The 19,200-nt window shown below is 40.6% G+C and overlaps 1 protein-coding gene across 6 annotated transcripts in view; it reads right to left on the minus strand.

Moving 5' to 3' along the window:
* The window catches only part of SLC66A2 (solute carrier family 66 member 2), a 58,545-nt gene that overhangs the window by 23,021 nt on the left and 16,324 nt on the right, over positions 1 to 19,200 (minus strand). For 3 of the 6 annotated variants that reach the window (XM_083449215.1, XM_083449217.1, XM_083449216.1), the window contains exon 4: positions 18,164 to 18,217. The exons of the other annotated variants lie outside the window; for them this stretch is intronic. In XM_083449215.1, coding sequence (XP_083305341.1) covers positions 18,164 to 18,217 — 54 coding nt within the window. The remainder of the gene's footprint in view (positions 1 to 18,163; positions 18,218 to 19,200) is intronic. 6 annotated transcript variants of the gene reach the window in all.

Genomic DNA, 19,200 nt, shown 5'->3' on the forward strand with positions numbered 1-19,200 from the left:
CTTGCTTGGAGTAGGGCTGGGCAATATCTGTTTTTCAACATTGTGATATATCACCAACTAAACATTATACCGATATATTGCAATGTCTGAAATAAGGATGGAACTATGTAGAAGAGCCTTTCTCAACCTCGGCCCTCCAGATGTTTTGGGCCTACAACTCTCATGATCCCTAGCTAGCAGGTCAGGGATGATGGGAATTGTAGTCTCAAAACATCTGGAGGGCCGAGGTTGAGGAAGCCTGATGTATAGGCACTGGCTGGCTTCACAGCTTTTCCTGCACTGTGATTTTTGCATAGTGTGTGCACGCACACACACACAAATCATGAGTCACGCTATATCACCAGGTAACTAATTATGAAACCGGTATCATAATATGGACTTCAAACCAGTTTTGGACAATATATTGATATATTGCCCAGCCCTAGCTTGGAGCACTGCCATTCCAGCCAAACAAGGCTGCTAGGACCATTGACAGGGAAAGCCACTGCCCTAGACCTCCTCAAGCCCAAAGCCAGCCCCAAATGGGGGTGAGGACCAGAGCACGGGACAAGCACATCCAATGGGTAAGGTGAAAAAGCGCAAGCTTGCTTCCTCGTTATTCACAGCTTCTAAGCACCATGAAGTTTGCCCAACCTCACCGTCTGAGCTGTACATCAGCTCCAGTCCACTTGGCAGCCTCCCTTGGCTGTGTTTCATTGGAAAAGTGTCAAGAGATTCAGTCACAAATCTTCTATATACCTTGACTTTTGGCTTGTCTTCCTCTATCAATAAATAGGCAATTGCCAGGGCTATATTGAATACCAAACATCCTCTCTGGGGTTAGTCATAATACCATTAACTTTTCCTGCTTCAATCTTCCTCAGTTACCCCACTCCTGCCTCTATGGGCCACTTCTACTCCAACACCTTGTGGTGTGAAGTAGAGTCTATGGGTTAATTCACAATATGAGCCAGAAAGAGCTGCTTTCCCAGGCCACACTATACCTTGTAATATAGGTGTGGTGAATTAATAATCTATATCATAGTATTTTTTCCTACTGATATGAAAATGAACACCTGATTTCTCCCCCCAACACACACACACACACACAAAACAACAACCCATATCGGTAAAATGGTTTGATGTTACTGAAGGTTTGCTATAATTCACCAGTGAGCTGGCCTTTCAAAAGTGCAATGAAAAAGGCAGAAGAGACTTTGCACCAATTTTAGTTGCTAAGAGCACGCAAGCTCTTGAGCTTTAGGCACTTCAACCGAAAACCACATGCACACACGCAAACACAGAGCTTTATAAAATGAGAAAGCTGCAAACTGCTCTGTCTGTTCCATCCAGGGTCACATCTCCAATACAGCAAGAAGATGGGGGGTGGGGGGAGTGGTGCAAAATGACCTGGCAACAAGCCCTCCCAAGAACCACACACAGACTGAAGTGAAGTCAAGATGACATTGGTTTGCAGTGAAGTTAACTAAGCCCCGCAATGTGTATTCAGGGTGTTTTTTGCACAGCCACGTGCACAGAATTGCCACAGCACTCTTTCCTTCTTGCAAAAAGGACCAACTGAAAGCACACGTATTGGCCTGGTTCATATGCCACGTTAAACTAAACGTGGTGCTGCAAGCTACTGAAATCGTGGGTATTCCTCCCCACTCCTGCAGCTGGTCTGGCTCAATCCTGGACTCATGGTTTGCTCCCCACAAATAAAGCATGAGTGGTATGACAAGAATAAATCTTGGTTACAAGTTCCGGGCTTGACTGCAGAGAAGGAAACCATCAACCCAGATTTAGACATCACACGAAACCAGGCTATGGGTTAGTTCCTGACAGTGTGGAAGCTTGAGTGGCAGAGGAGCAGAGTGCCCAGGGCCCAGGAGAGGGAGGTGCAACGGGTACATCATACCCTTGCACGGGGTCAAAAAGGGGGCCCGATAGCAAAAAATTCCCTGGGAATTGCATATACAGTGGTACCTCAGGTTACAGACGCTTCAGGTTACAGACTCCGCTAACCTAGAAATAGGACCTCGGGTTAAGAACTTTGCTTCAGGATGAGAACAGAAATCGTGCTCTGGCGGCACGGCGGCAGCAGGAGGCCCCATTAGCTAAAGTGGTGCTTCAGATTAAGAACAGTTTCAGGTTAAGAACGGACCTCCGGAACGAATTAAGTACTTAACCCAAGGTACCACTGTAGTGTGAAGACTAGCATTTACATTTTATGTAATCCTACATAAAATGCCATGACAAGTCGTCCAGTCCCCGTCCCCCCCGCTTTCTCTTCTGCCAAGTGCCCCACTTCCTTCAGCCAATCCAGAGAGGCGATACTAAAGTTTCAGCAAAAGATCTAAGAAGGTGGGCTTGCCTAGTCTCTCTTGCAGGTGACATGCCCCACCTACTGAAGGGACTGCCATCTGCTGGCGAAGGGCAGCAGGTGTCAGCACTGACATCAGCCTGCCTTCAAGGAAAAGGAGGGCAAAGCAACTCATTGTCCCCAGTATCTTGAGCAGACTACATCTGGCAAAATTATTTTTCCCAAACTACTCTCCTAAGAATCAGGAGATAGTTGATATTTGCACTGATTAAAATTATATTTGTAAAGGTCTTGATAAAAGCAAAAACAAAAAAACCCACTCTAGCAAAAGAAAACCCCACCAAATATATATATACTTACTGGATTATTCTTCATCTCTGTGTATTTTGATTTGGACATTTTCTGACAAAAAGTGTTGTTAAACTGGAATTATTGGTTAACTTGAGAAACAGTGTGTACAATTCAAGTTATTTTGCCCAACTTGCAACAAGCTGCAAAGTTTGCAGAGGAGCTCTTGCAGCATTGTTGATGTTTTCGTCAAGTGAGCACAGCTAAGTGCTGCAGTTTTTACTTATATTTAAAATTTTGCTTACAAATAAAGCTGAGACTGACAGAAAGAATGGTGAAGCCCGGAGAACAGTTTTACAGTTGAACAAAGGGAGATCAGATTCAGGTAGGTAGCTGTGTTGGTCTGATGCAGTCGAAATAAATATTTTTTTTTTTAAATTGTCCAGTAGCACCTTAAAGGTAAAGGTACCCCTGCCCGTACGGGCCAGTCGTGTCCGACTCTAGGGTTGTGTGCCCATCTCACTTAAGAGGCCGGGGGCCAGGGCTGTCCAGAGACACTTCTGGGTCACGTGGCCAGCGTGACGAAGCTGCTCTGGCGAGCCAGCACCAGCGCAGCACACGGAAACGCCGTTTACCTTCCCGCTATAAAGCGGTACCTATTTATCTACTTGCACTTAGGGGTGCTTTTGAACTGCTAGGTGGGCAGGAGCTGGGACCGAAAGACGGGAGCTCACCCCGCCGCGGGGATTTGAACCGCTGACCATACGATCAGCAAGTCCTAGGCACTGAGGTTTTACCCACAGCGCCACCCGCATCCCTAGAGTAGCACCTTAGAGACCAACTAAGTTTGTTCTGGGTATAAGCTTTAGTGTGCATGCATACGTCTTCAGACACACACACACGAAGAAGTGTGCATGCACACAAAAACTTATACCCAGAACAGACTTAGTTGGTCTCTAAGGTGCTACTGGACAATTTTTTATTAAAGGGAGATCAGTTATAACATGTAATATTTTACTATAGAGGAAGGCGGCAGCTTTAGTCACATCCCAGCAGTGTCCCCCTTAATTTTGTCTCGTAGAAATAAACTGGAAACAGTGGGCAAAACAACTCTCAGAATTTTCCACTCCTGTTTAGGAGCAAATCGTTAGGTAGGTAGTTGGCTCCTCTAAAAATCAAAGTATTGAATGTATTTGAATTTACATAGGAAATCCCTCACTACTGTATCCCTACAACACTCCACATCTGCATTTTTGCCTTAAGGTCTTAGATACTAGTTTTGTGAGAGCTTTATATGTCATAGTTCATAAAAATTATGATCCATAATATTATGTAGTGTTGAGAAATGTATAATGAATAATACCACTTACTTTCAAAATAGCATCACTTTATCCGTGTGATTTAACCCTTAAATGGATAAGTGGGGTCATATTTACCCCACTACTTTCCCATTCTATATCACCATGGCAACCACTTCAGTACTATTTTATGACAGAGTCTAACGCAGCATTGCCACATTTGGTACTAATGTACCAGTTATGGTAGAATTTTGAATACTAACGTACAGAAATATTACTACTAATCTGCTACCACTACTTCTACTACTACTAAATTATTAGTATATAATATTTGTATTTTTATCTTTCCCCCTTTTTTAAAGATATAAAAATATTAATTTACAAATCATCTCTCCAAAATGTATTCTCATGAATTAGGAGGCCAGCAAAGAAAATACAAGAAAAATGAAAAAGGGGAGGGGGGGGTCAACACTCTTTCCATGTGGATTAAGTGTGGCATCAAAACATTTTTTTCAATGAACTCACGTATAGAATTGAAGCAAGAGGAAACTGTTGGAAATCTCATCACCATATGAGGAGCAGTTGATTTGGTTAATCATGTACAGGATTTTGATGAAGGGGCAGATGCAGGAAATGGAAGACAGAAAGAAACAGAAATACAGACACATATGGAAGTAAATTTGGAAGATGAGAGGAGTAATCATAATGTAGGCCTTGACACTGGATGTATCACGACTGAGATTCCATCTCAAGAAGAAATTAAAAGAGTATATTACAAACAGTCACATTCTTCTGCCTAAAACATTCCCAAAAGACAGCAGCAATCAAGTCTGAATCTTGAGAAACAACACATTTTGCTTGAGAGGCTATCTGCAAAGTACTTTGCAGTAATAGTAGATTCCACACCAGATTCTTCCCACGTTGAACAATATTTCTTTTGAGGTATGTACATTTGAAAGAAACGCAGCATGAGATTCCAGTAAGATTTCTGAAGTCTGTAGATTGTAGCAACAAAAGAGGTGAAGAAATTGCTCAGTTGATACCTTGAAAGAACATGCTATTCCTCTCAGTGATTGTAGAGCTCAAGTCTATAGTAATGGGGCAAATATGGCCGGAAAATACAACGGCACACAAGCAAAAATACAAGAACAATGCTCAACAGCCTTTTTTTAACCTTGATTATTTTCTAAATATAGATGGATAAAACAGTATTTCCATGTCATGTTACTTTGCATGTTTCCACTCATAAGTGCATTTTGTTCTATTTCTATGTCAATCTGCAAATGTTTTAATCTACCCCAAAATTTGAATTTTAAAATACTTATTTTAAATATGCCAGCATAACTCCCCCATCCTGATTTAGCCAGGGCAAAACCAGCAGAAGGTATGGGACTGTGAGCCCTGGAAATTGGGTGTTCGAGGGGAGGGACAGGGACAAGGCAGGGCAGACTGACTCTGGATCTTAACATTGATCAGCTTGGTCACATGACCCGGCAATCCTGAGGAAGGTGCACTAGCAGAAAGGATGGTGTAGGTCAAACTCTATTTCAAAGGCTTGTTTTCTCCCTGCTAGGCTTCGGTTGTCTCAGCCAGCAGTAGCCCCACTACTGAACAGATTTTGGCTCTGGTGTACTTTATGCCAGCTTAATGTAAGGCACTGTAAATTACACTGGCTTCCAATGCTTAGTATTGCTCCCTAAATTTTAATGGAGAGCTCTACTTAGTGTCAGCTCTCATGCCTTAGAAAGCCTTAAAGGTGCAGAGTTATGAAGATAGGAATAGTGAATACAAATAATTAAAACCAGGGCTATAGAGATTTCAAATTCTGAGGCAGCAGCACTGCCTTCTTAGGAATCACTCTGTACATAGCTGTATTATTATTTTGTTAATGCTAAAACCAAAAATGTATAGAGAGTACCTGGTAAAGCTCTGTTTTAACACCTTTTTTCTACATGTCTGTATGGAAACTCTTTACAGCTTCAATGGATTATTGTATAATCCAATCTTGGTAATTCAGGCATGCATGAAACAACATAATATGAATTCACAAGCAGTTTGGCGTTGAAAGCCAGGTACACTCACAAAATGGCTTAATGGGTATTTTTGTTAAGGCACTTACACCCAGGTTTCTAAAGCACCAGCAAAAAAATGTTAGAAACAAAATGATGTATTTATATTCTGAACCTAGCATCATTTAACATTTGTAGCACATCAACAAGGCACAGCAGCACCAACAGCCAAATATAAATCAATAAATGGGGGGGGGGGATGACGTCAGCTCTTGTGCTGGTTGTCTGAGACTTGAGCTCTTCCCTGTGAGTGCTGTAATTTGCCATCTAACTTTGCTTTTGCACGTCATTGGGATACTTTTATTGGTAGATCAGGCAGTAAGAAAAGCAGTCAAAAATAAGAAAAGGAGTCGAATCTGGAAAAAAGAAAAAACCAAAACTTTATCTCACTCCGCGTAAAAATAATAAAAATCTCCCTCTATCCCAGCAAGGGGACTTGAGAACAAAATGGCTGTTGTATCTCAAAGAAACTTAGACCAGAGAGTCGCTAAATCTGATCTGTAAACGATTATGCTGGCAATTAAGCCAAATCAAGAGCAGATGATCCCCAAGATTCAGGCTTCATTGTAACTGAGGACATTGGGGCAGGATTCATCAATGTTGTGATGACATGTGTTACTATATCTTTAAGCTGAAGACAATCTAACAAACTAGCCTGTCAGTTAGCGCTTTACTTCAGTTGATTTGATATTGCACAAATATGACTGCTTGTTTATTGATGGCATTATCTGTTCTAAATTACTACACTGAATATAGAACGTCATAGGGGCAACAGCACAGATGTGAACTGTCCAGCCCATACAGAAATGCAGTGAGGCTTCAGCCTGCAGGACTATGTTATATGGCCTCAAATGCGAAACTGATCTTACTTCCCAAGGTCAACTACCTGCAAAATGTTTTCGTGGCCTTGTAGAGACATGCAAGAATAAATGTTTGCTAGATCCTGTAGCCATGGTAAGCCCACCAACAAAGATTCTAAATCCCAGCTGAGGGATATGACACTTTGCTTCCTATGCTATTGTTTCAAATACAGTGGTACCTCTGGTTACAAACAGAATCCATTCCGGAGGTCCGTTCATAACCAGAAACTGCTCGTAATATGAGGCAAGCTTTCACTAATGGCGCCTCTGGTACGCGATTTCTGCTCGCATCCTGGGGCAAAGTTCGCAACCAGGAGCAGCTACTTCCGGGTTAGCGGACCTCATAACCCAGAGTGTGCACAACCAGAGGTACCGCTGTACAAAAAATTGGGGGGGGGGGCAGGGACCTAAATAGACTTTCCTATTCCAAATGCAGTTTTCTGATTTTATTTCCAAGACACGCTGCATTCTGCGAACACTAAGTATGTACCATCTCCATTGGACTGTCGAGGGAGGAGCTGCCCTCCCTTAAGTTTGTATTGCTAAGTATTAGTTTGGGTTTTTCCAAACATACTAGAACTTCCTTTTCTGATTAGTCCAGTTTTAGCTACAGTCCTGTCAGCACTTACCACCCGAGTTTTCTGTTAGGAGACGTGGTACCAGGTGCTTAGTAAAATATTTTATTGTAATCTGTTATTAAATCCAGATGCAAAACCTACATAGAAAAGAAAATATTGACTCCTGAACAGTAATGAGTTAGACAAAAGGAAGGAAGTTGAAAGTTGGAAAAACCCTGTGCAAACATAAGGAGGTTAAGCCTCAGCGAGTCAGCAAGCTCAGAAAGCCTTCACAGCAGGATTGAACTTGTGTTTATCCCATTTCTCTAACAGTTGGCGGAGAGGGAGAAGGTTTGTGCTATCAAAAGAGATTTCAAGGTTAAGAAGTCCTGGCAAAATAAGAAAGATGCATACTCATCACTGTCAGCGGAAAAATAATTGGGTAGCAGAAAGAGTGTGTTAAAAATACAGGATTCGGCAGCAGGAGAGGGCAGAAGACCGTTGAGAGCTCAATTAAAACTGTCAAAAGAAAAAGTTAATGTTTCTGAGTAAATTTTAAATAGAAATAAATACCCCACAAACTTCCACACAAAGTAGAGTTAAGCTCCGAAATTGTATGGATAGCATTCTCAACTAATGTGTTTTCAAGTGCTTTCTCATAATGAATAAGAATTTTTATTCAGGAGAGATTTGTCGGATCCCTTTTATTGATCTATTTGCTTGCTCAAAATGGGGGGGGGGGGGGGGGGAGAGAGAGAGAAGCCAGGCAGGTTTAAAAGAAAAAAGAAAGGGAGCTTTTCTTCAGCTCATCAACTGTTTCATCCGTTCACTTGACACAGAAACAGAAACAGACAAAAGTTCTATGGTCATAACATTTCTAAACAGGCAGTGTTTGACTCTGAAAAGCAGAGATGGCTGGACCTACAGTTTCCTATACAGTGGTACCTCAGTTTAAGAACAGTCCTGTTTACGATGGATTCGGTTTACAAACTCCTCAAAACCGGAAGTAGTGTCCCTGTTTGCAAACTTTACCTTGGTCTAATAAAGGAATCCGAATCTTGGGAAGGCACCGGTGGCGGGAGGCCTCATTAGGGAAAGCACGCCTCTGTTTAAGAACAGTTTCGGTTTAAGAACCGAAAGAATTAAGTTCATAAACCGAGGTACCACTGTACTAGAAATTCTGACCCCTTTTCCAAGCTCTGTGGGAGCTGGTTGTGGGACCCAGTAAAGGCACTGAGTCGGATTCAGAGGTACCCAGAGCAGAACTCCAGTAGATGTGAAGGAAAAAGCTTTAAATTCACTGGGCTTGGCTCAGTCGAATGGAGGGGGTGAATATACCAATGTATCCCAAGCTGAGCCAAGGGGGCAGGGTTTACACCAGCGTAGCCTGGTTGTGCTGGGGATGTCCCAGCTCAGCAGATATCCATTGGATCCTAAGCCATTTCCTTAAGACTTGCCTCCTAGATCCTAAATGGCTCCCTGATTCTCCAGTTAGCTTTCAACATCTACAGTGGTGCCTCGCAAGACGAAATTAATTCGTTCTGCGAGTTTTTTCGTTCTACGAGTTTTTTCATCTTGCGAAGCACCAATGTGTATTGACGGTTTCCCATAGGAATGCATTGGCGGTTTTAAAAAAAAGGCGAAGCAAGCCCATAGGGAAATCCGTCTTGCGAAGCAGCTCAGAAAACGAAAAACTCTTTCGTCTTGCGAGTTTTTCGTCTTCCGAGGCATTCGTCTTGCGGGGCACCACTGTATTTTATACTGACCAGAGATGAGTCTTAGCATATACTGCCAACAAAAAAAAAAAAGATAAATCCAAGAACATACCTTCAAGATCAGGGGTAGGCAACCTAAGGCCTGGGGGCCAGATGCGGCCCAATCACCTTCTCAATCCGGCCCGCAGACGGTCCGGGAATCAGCATGTTTTCACATGAGTATAATGTGATTATTTAAAATGCATCTCTGGGTTATTTGTGGGGCATAGGAATTTGTTCATTCCCGCCCCCCCCCAAATAAAGTGCGGCCCACCACATGGCCTGAGGGACGGTGGACCGACCCACAGCTGAAAAGGGTTGCTGACCCCTGTTCAAGATGCTAACTCTGAACCCACCTTTAAGATGCTTACTCTGTTAGCATCCTGAAATATGAGTCAAGAAGATCACTGCTGAGAAAGGAAGAGTGGGGAAGAGAGTGGAGTAAAACAACCTAGTACAGGGGTCAGCAAACTTTTTCAGCAGGGGGCCAGTCCACTGTTCCTCAGACCTTGTGGGGGGCCGGACTATATTTTGGGGGGAAATGAACGAATTCCTATGCCCCACAAATAACCCAGAGATGCATTTTAAATAAAAGCACACATTCTACTCATGTAAAAACACCAGGCAGGCCCCACAAATAACCCAGAGATGCATTTTAAATAAAAGCACACATTCTACTCATGTAAAAACACCAGGCAGGCCCCACAAATAACCCAGAGATGCATTTTAAATAAAAGCAGACATTCTACTCATGTAAAAACATGCTGATTCCTGGATTTAGAAGGTGATTGGGCTGGATCCGGCCCCCGGGTTTTAGTTTGTCTACCCATGACCTAGTGTATACTGAGTCCATTTTAACAACCACCTGAACACCCAAAGGCTTTGTTGGGACAAAGCCTACGGAAATGAAATCCAGTGAAACATTCTGAGAAGCTAGGTGTAAAAAGTGCATATGGAAAATAAATACATACACCCACACACATATTACAGTGACTAACAAAACAAATTTTAAATCCTAACAGCAAACCATTTCAGCTTCTGCTTCATCCCTTGCTCTGATTAAAATGATGCTGTTTCCAAGGTGGCAGTTCTGGAGCTTTGAAGGTGGGCTATTAGAAAGACTCTCATTTGCTGAAGCCACGTGATGCTAGTACTATCATCTAGATTGAGGTCACGTGTTGCTAATGGGTGCACCCAGTTGTGTACATCCCTTTTTGCTAACATTGCTGGATCTGTTGGCATCTTTTTAGTAATTCAACAGGCTGTGGTTCTCAGAACTGGATCCTACCAGGATCCAGAAAAAACTTGTCTGAAGTGCTGTTTGATGCTTTATCTGTTAAAGATAAAGGAAAAAGAAATATACTCAACAAGAACTTGCCTTTTTAATGAATGCTCCAATTTGTTATGCGTCTTCTATACAGTGGTACCTCGGGTTAAGTACTTAATTCATTCCGGAGGTCCGTTCTTAACCTGAAACTGTTCTTAACCTGAAGCACCACTTTAGCTAATGGGGCCTCCTGCTGCCGCTGCACCGCCGGAGCACGATTTCTGTTCTCATCCTGAAGCAAAGTTCTTAACCTGAAGCACTATTTCTGGGTTAGCGGAGTCTGTAACCTGAAGCGTATGTAACCTGAAGCATATGTAACCTGAGGTACCACTGTATTTTGCCTTTGCTTCCAAGTAGAGAGAAGGAATCACCACCAATGTATTAATATAGGAAGATGCATACATATGGCACAGCTATTTAATTTCATCATTGCAGGCAAATACTATTTAATTTCAATGTTGTTTTTTTGATCTTGATATTTTATTAAGGATTTTCTTGTTTTACAGAAGTAAGTGTAATGCCTCGTTGTTGTTTTTTCCATGTAACATTTTTACAAATCCATTTCATTTGTTGAGGCATTAGGAGGAGAAGAAAAGAAAAAAAAAAAAAGAAAAAAGAAAGGGGGGGTGGAGAGAGGGAAGATGGATGGGGGTGGGGTCGGGTGGCGGTGTTTCTATTATGTTTAATGTATTTAATTTCAATGTTAAGTATCATTTGCTCAATTCACTGCATACTGAGCAACAGGCAGCATCATTGCACGATCCTTTAGAGATAGGCATAAATAGGAACAATTGTGAAAATACATGAAGCTTGTCCAGCCAAGACAACTATGAAAAGCGAGGGAGGACAGAAAGCAAGATAAAATACTAACAGAGCAAACTGATGCACGTTTACTCAGAGGTATATCCCACAATACCAAATGGGGCTTACACCCTTGCTAGTGCTTTTAGAATTACAGCCTAAGTCATTTATTGTCTGTCATGTAATGTGGGGTGTTTCAAATACCCGAAGAATGAGCAAGCCCTCTAAAATACAGCCACTAAAGCATTTCACATGCAAGAGAGCTTTTTCTGCTCTGCTGGGAAGATTACATAAGGCCCACATGCTGTAGTAAGATGCACCACATCTCTAATATGCCACATTGAGACTAGACATTTAAAAACGTCAGCAGTTTCTTCTGCATTCTAGGTCTCAGCAAGACCAGTTTTTGCCTTCTACCAGTTTGTTTTGATCTTTTCTTAGGATAGATCCAAATAAGTCAATGTTCAAATAATTTCTCCCAGTTCTATACTTGGCCTACAATACATGTCCTATCACATGCTCCACTTCCAAGGGATTTCATGAGCAAATTGTTTCCTTGCAATGGTTTTCGAATATTAGGGCTATAATGTATGAGCCAGCACTGTGGTAGCATAATACTAACAATACAGCAAAATAGCTGCAGAGTACTATAGGGGCACACCCTTTGGGAATTGGTCACATCCTGGTCCCCATCTTTTCTGGGTGCTTTTTTGCATGTGACAATATTACAGATGGTAGCAGTGACAGTACTTGCAGGAGGTGATATATTTCAAAAGCATTAGCATATTTAACATATATGTAATAACATATGTAGCTTGTATGTTATTACATAACATGTAATAACATACAAGCTACATATGCCTATGATTTTGAAATGTGACTAATCTTGCAATGCCACCACCTGAATTAGGTCGTACGTATGTTCCTATAAACAGAAAGCTGTTTGCCATCTAAAATACAGTGGTACCTCGGGTTAAGAACTTAATTCATTCCGGAGGTCCGTTCTTAACCTGAAACTGTTCTTAACCTGAGGTACCACTTTAGCTAATGGGGCCTCCTGCTGCCGCCGCACAATTTCTGTTCTCATCCTGAAGCAAAGTTCTTAACCCAAGGTACTATTTCTGGGTTAGCAGAGTCTGTAACCTGAAGCGTCTGTAACCTGAAGCAGGTACCTGCTATTTGACAAAGCTGAGTCTCCAGAGAATATTTTATCTTGGAAAGTGGGAAAGGGTAGCGGTGGCAGGGGCAGTGAGAATTCCTCCAAGGCATGGGAATACAACCACTGTACAGCCTGTTCTTCCTATTGTGCCCACTGAAGCAATGCAAAGTGAAGAAAATTCAGGGCTGCGATCACATTACTTTTGACAGGTTTAATCTCTAGCCATTCATGGTGGGGGTTTTTTACTCCAAAAATCACAGCATTTTAGCTCCAATAAATTTTATCCTAAATGTATACTCATGCTTACATAAATGCTTTCAATATTTAATGGCTGCATTTGTATATTTTTTCCAAATATAAAAAATCAAATTGATTCCCTCCTTTCATCGTTCCTCCCCTATTCTGTAAATCCTAACATTTGAATGCTGCAGACGAGCTACATCTACCAATTACATCAACTATCAGAACCCTGGATACCAAAGAATATTGGTTCTTGTTTTCCCTTAAGAGCTGAAATTTACCGGTAACTTATACAAACTGAAAACAGTAGTTTCAAGATCTAAGAGCACCCTCATGTGGTTAGATACAGCAGTTGCATCTTTTTTAGAAGTTTAATTGGGGTTTTCTTTTCTTTTCTAATAAGACCTCGTTTCACTCTTGCGGGGGGCGGGTGTTTCCTGTTACCCACAAATGCTCTTTTTTGAATTCAAAACCAAGTGATCTTTCAAAGTGCAAGACCGTACACCATCAGCACTTATATGATCTGTGTCTGGAATTAATCACAGTCATCTTCCTTTTCCATCTCCTTATTTTGACCAGTTTCAGGATGGAAGATTCCTGAAATTAAGAATCAGACTAAATTCCGAAACAACTGAATGCTCAGCTTAGTCTCATCATTGGCTATGGAAAAGGAAAGGAATGCTAGCAAGAGAAGCACCTCAGCTGAACTCAAATAGTGGACTTAGACATACACACTCTCTCTCTCTATTGTTTGCTTTGACGGGTAATACCATGTTAATTGGTTCACTATTTTGGCTTCTAGTAACAGAAGAAAGCAGTCAGGAACAACAGGCTGAGCTCCAAAACTATAACTGCTTGAAGTAGGACTTTTCAATACACGGCAGAAGCAAGATAATCCATTGTTGAAATATTCATGCGTTCTGGTATCAACCAATTAAGGCAGTCACATATTTAATTCCATATATCTAAGTGAGGATCATCTTCTTGAGGGAGCCTGAAGCAGTGGCTCTCAAGCAACACAAATGCTTTGACCCTCATTAATCTCTATGAAATGGTAACTAAATTAACATTCATAACTGGAAGCTGGCTGATCATTTCAGCAGATGGAGACGAGAAAGGAGAGGAAATTGGTGGAGGAAGTGAGGACAGATCATTTTATAAAAACAGGAAGAGGTGAGTGGTGCCACCTGGTTGTTTTTAAATCAGCACAGCTTTCCCCCCGCCCCCCAGCTCCTCAGTACATCCTATCATTTTAAATTTGTACACGTGTATAACTTGGAACATATAAATGCAGCAATAATTTTCTCTCCACATATATATAGCAATCGTTTAAAAAAAAACAACCAAGGAAGATGGATTAAGGCAAAAAAAGGGAGGAAATACCAGCACCAAAATTAAAATAATGGATTTAGCCATGGCACTATTTTAAAGCACTATATAAATGAAATTTTATGATTAAAAGGTATAGCACTCCCATGCTGAGTTGGCAGCAGCCAGTACGAACAAGCGCCCTAATACTCCAGTCCTAGAGATGGAAAATGGTCCCATTACAAATGTTCACAATTACATCACACATTAAAAACAGGAATAGCCAATGTGGGGCATTCCAGATATTGTGGGCTACAACTCCCATCATTATTGACCACTGACCATAGTTGCTGGGGGTGATAGAAACTTAAACCCACAACATCTAGAAGGCACCACATTGGCTACCCCATTACATATGACAGGTATTTCCTCGAGGGAGTGGAAGGTTCACTGATGATAAAAGCATGAGGACTGGTTTGGAGGTAGTTTGGTTGCCCTTCCTGACACTATTGATCCTTATGTAGACAATAGTGTTTGAACCCGCCTCCCCAAAACCAAACTGCATGCAGTATTAGCACACTAGTATCATATATTCATGGAAGTGTAGACAGAATCATTGAAACATAGACTATTGAGTTGGAAGGGACCCCAAGGGTCATCTAGTCCAACCTGCTACAATGCAGGAATCTTGCCTGCAGCTGTCCCTGGGTGGGCTTGAACCACCGACCTTCTGGTTAACAGCCAGACGCACTGAACCATTGCGCCACAGAGATGCCAATAATCTTGAGCAAGGTAATTTGAACACACTTTATGACTAGTGGAACGGGGGAGAAGAGGTCTAGCATTATCCTCTATGTGCAGATTGCAAACACAACTGAGGAATTTTGATGGCAACCAAGAATGGCTAGATACTGCAGCAGGGTATCCATGAACTGCCATGAGATATCATTACTAGATCCATATAATAAAAGGAATTTAGCTTCTCAAAATCTAGAGACTCTAGTTCTCCAATTTCCTTGGTAATTACCAAATCAGCTGGCTGGGGATGGCAGGAGGTCTACAAGAACTATAATGTTAGCGGTCAAGCAAACTTTTCATCTCACCTGTGACACTAAATCCGCAACAGCATTAACAAATGACTAATTTGTTCAGAGCATTGTTGTAAACAGCTAGCATTCTCTTGATTCAGAGAATGATTCTTCTAAGATGATAATCCAAACATGTTACAAGTGTGTAACTTGTTGTTTAAAGGAAAACATTAATCACCTTCAAAATATCACTAGCACGGATGAGTTAAACAATGTAATGGGGGGAATCAAGTTTTTTTAAAATAAAAAAATACTCTGTTAATTTATTAAGAGGACCAAAGGCTTAATTTGAATATTAAAATTTGCTTGAAATGTTTTATTCATTATCTCTGCTCTTCATTTGTTTCCCAAGTTGTTTCTATTCGAAAACAGAAAGCTATCCATATGCTTAAGAAAATAAAGAGTCCACTTTCAGAATAAAGTACTAGTTAAAATCGTTCTCCTAATTTTTCTTTTTGGGTGTAGAAGAATCAATGACACTAAGTGGTTTGCTAGACTGCTGACAAATATGCTCAAGAGGGACCTCAGAGAGAGCATAAGGAAGTAGCTCAGTTTGTGACTGGAAGGTAATACCAAATGACAGCTTCAATATCATATATCAGGTTTACTGAACTTCTATTCATCTAAACCCCCTAGGTAACATTGTCACTCTAATATACTATAGCGTGAAATAGTAGTGACAGTTTCCAAGGACAACGGATACTCAGATAAAGTGGAACACATCCTTCTTTGAGCTAACAGCACTTTACAAAACTGTTTTATCACCTAAAAACTCTGGTTTAACCAATTTCAATAATAAAAAATGGAAAGTATTTATTTTAGCAACACATACATTTTAAAGTGCATTCTGCAATATGCAGGCATAAACAACTCTCATAATTCAATTGACGCACAACAATTTAGATATAAAAAATTATATAAATATGAGAAAAAAACAAGTTGTTGCTCACAGAAAGAGGAAACAAACAACCCCAGAATATGATTAATAGTTCTCTTTAACTTAATTGTCCTTCCTTGTATTCAGGAATCCCATTATAGAAAAGTTTTTGTTTCAGGAAGATCTATGCACAGCAGCTTCTCAGCCAGCAAAGTGAGGAATGTCACATGCTCCTTCCCAACTGGTTGGCAACATGCACAGTGTGGGAGAATGTATAACATTGATCTGAATGGCATGGCAGAAATATGCAAATCATTCACCTCACTGGCCATTACTTGGTTTCTTCCCTTTGCATTCACCCCAGGCAATATCATCAGTAGGCGACATCACAACACCCTGCCCACCAGTGGCATTCTAAGGGACTGGTCCATGAGGTTGAGCCCCAAGTACCACCTGACCCTCAGGGACTCTACCCAGATCATGCCCCATCCCAGACCACACCCCTCACTGGCCCTGCTCCATGGCCTCCTCACACACACAAACACAGATATAACACATATATAAAATGCCGCATATTAACATGCACATATACATCACCCTCTGATTTTTGTGCAGCTGAAATGTCACCTATTGTTTAAAGGTAAGAGTCACTTCCCTACCCTCTGGTGAACAGGCTGCACCATTCTCATTTTTATAGGATGCAAGTACCCATCTCCTTCAACTCACTTCTTTATCAGTTGTCTGCAACTGCAAGCGACTATACAGAGTGTGCTTAGTCACAGATTCTAGCATGAAAGCATACTTGGCAAAGCTCTTCTTCACCTTTGAAGGCTACATATCCATTTCAAGTAGGCATGATGAGAACTCGCGCACCCATTTTAATGAGCTGGAGCCAGGCCTGTAAGCACACTTGAGCCACTGAGGAAAAATATTTGGCTTTTTGCCCCCACAATCTGCAAGTTTTGCTAAAGCACTTACTTTTCCACACATTCACAGAGTGCACATTTTCATTTAAACCTTGAACCAGGTTTGTGTGACTCCCAGCACATGCCCTGATTGATACTGAAATTAGCTGGCAAGTCTGCTAGTTGAATATTGATAAATAAATATGCATTAATGCAACACTTAACTTTCTCAGGCTGTATTATTTATATTTTTAACTTGAAACACTTGCTAATAAAACAACTTTAGTAACCTTTTTCTGTGTTACAGGAAAAAAGACAAATGAGTAATATTTCTAACCTTCTAAACTTCAACATATTATTGTTTTCAACCATGCACCACAAATAAGACAGGAAGCAGAAATGTAAACAGGGAGTTTCAAGCAAGTTTACATCCTGTGAGTTAGTAGATCTTTGCACAGCACACTGGTAAAGATCACTACAAGCTAATGATGGAAATCAAAGAACAAAAAAAGATGCAGCAAAGGTTTTGCAAAAAAGAAAAACCCTTTTTTGGAAAAAGATGCAGCAGAAATGTTCTGAACAATACAATAATTAAACCTGCACACTGAGAAAATGTTATTTCCTCCAATTCCAAAATGTAAGGAATGTAAAATACTTTGCAGCCTCTTAAAAAAGTGCATCCTATTGAAATCCATTCTCTTCTGGCTGCTTCAAGTCTTGCAACAGATTCAAACCTATTATAGGCTTGGATTATATTTAATCTCTGTGGCAGAGTTGTCACACAGAAACCCATCTGTTCAGCTCTAAAATGCAATAGCAACATCTGCAGGTGCCATATCTCATAAATCACCTGGATTTTATTTTCCATCTCCTACAATTTACCAGATGCTGGCAAGGGAAGTTGAAACAACCTGGCTATGGAACTCTTACTCTTGAACTTCAGGCATGAGAAGAATACAACATTATTACTGAGTGCATAAAAAAGGGGATAAAGATCAATTAAGAATGTGCACATCAAGGGACCTAAAAATTGGCCAGGAAACTAACATAGAATAATATTTTGAAGATAAAATGTGTGGAAAGGAGTAAAAACTTGCTTGAGGAGCAAACCTGAATGCATCTTTTTCCTCAGTCAGTGTTAAAACTGAAGTGGGATTTTATTATTATGAAAAATGTAGCACAAGCATCGTCTTCGTAGAAATGATAATCATGCATTCATTTCTAACACGACAAAAATATTAAAAGGGCAAAAAGTAAAAATAAAAAGCAGTGAAGAACAGATGGTGTTCAGATGGCAACCTCATGCAGCTTGGGTTTGTAAAGTACATACCCAGAAAGGATCTCTTGGGAGGTGTTTTGATTTCTTCATCCTTACTATCTGCAGCTACATTAAAACATTGAAGAGAAAGCAAAGACAAAACAGACTAGTTGACTCCATATAATAGCCAGCCTCTTAATTTGCTCTAAATTAGTTCAGGGTTAGTATATCTTGCTGGTAGTCATGCTGGAAGGATTTGGTTATTTTAGTTCCTGTGCTGTCTACAAGACATTCTCCCCTGGATTTTGAAGCTAGATGCAGTAATAATTGAGTCACAACGCACTGCTTAAAAAACATCTGAGAAATAATCTGAAATATATATTTACATAAACATAAGAGAATCCACAGCTTGAACAAGTATTTAATGCAGCATATACATCAATACCAAACATGAATTATGTTGTCTTTTTACACTACTCTCAAAGAAAATTTAACAGAATGTTTCACTATAAGGCTTACGGAAGTTAAAACAGCATGAAATAGTTTACCCTCAGCATTTTGATAAACATTACTTAGGGATAGATGGCTTGATTGTAAATCAGTGACCATGTACATTACATGTTCCATGTTCAAACTTCAGTGAGTTACAGAATTTTGGATTCTTTGTTATTTCACTCCACTTGAGATAAACAGTTGCACACACTTCCTCAGAGTGCTACAAAACCAACAATTACTTAATTTAAACTCTATAGCCATGATTGTGTATATTCTGTGCTTAACACAATTAAATTCTGGGCAGCTACCTCAATTCTGCGTTCTGTAAATTATGAATTATGAATGAAAGTTTTGCAAATCAAGGAATTTAATATGCTTGCAGAGGTTCTGTTACTTTATTTTGCTTCTTCTAAGGCAACAACAAAATCAATGTTCTAGTCAGCTCCATGGCTGAATTAACCTTGATTCTACCTGCACATTGGCTAGCCTAACTTTGCATTCTAATACCTGGGCTACAAACACACACCACACACACACACACACACACACACTCAGGATATCAAATCTGAACAACTGTACAGCTTTTCGACACTGGAACACAGTGACCTAGCTAG

This window comes from Podarcis tiliguerta (assembly GCF_965153285.1).
Source record: "Podarcis tiliguerta genome assembly, chromosome: 7".
NCBI classification, from domain to species: Eukaryota; Metazoa; Chordata; class Lepidosauria; order Squamata; family Lacertidae; genus Podarcis; species Podarcis tiliguerta.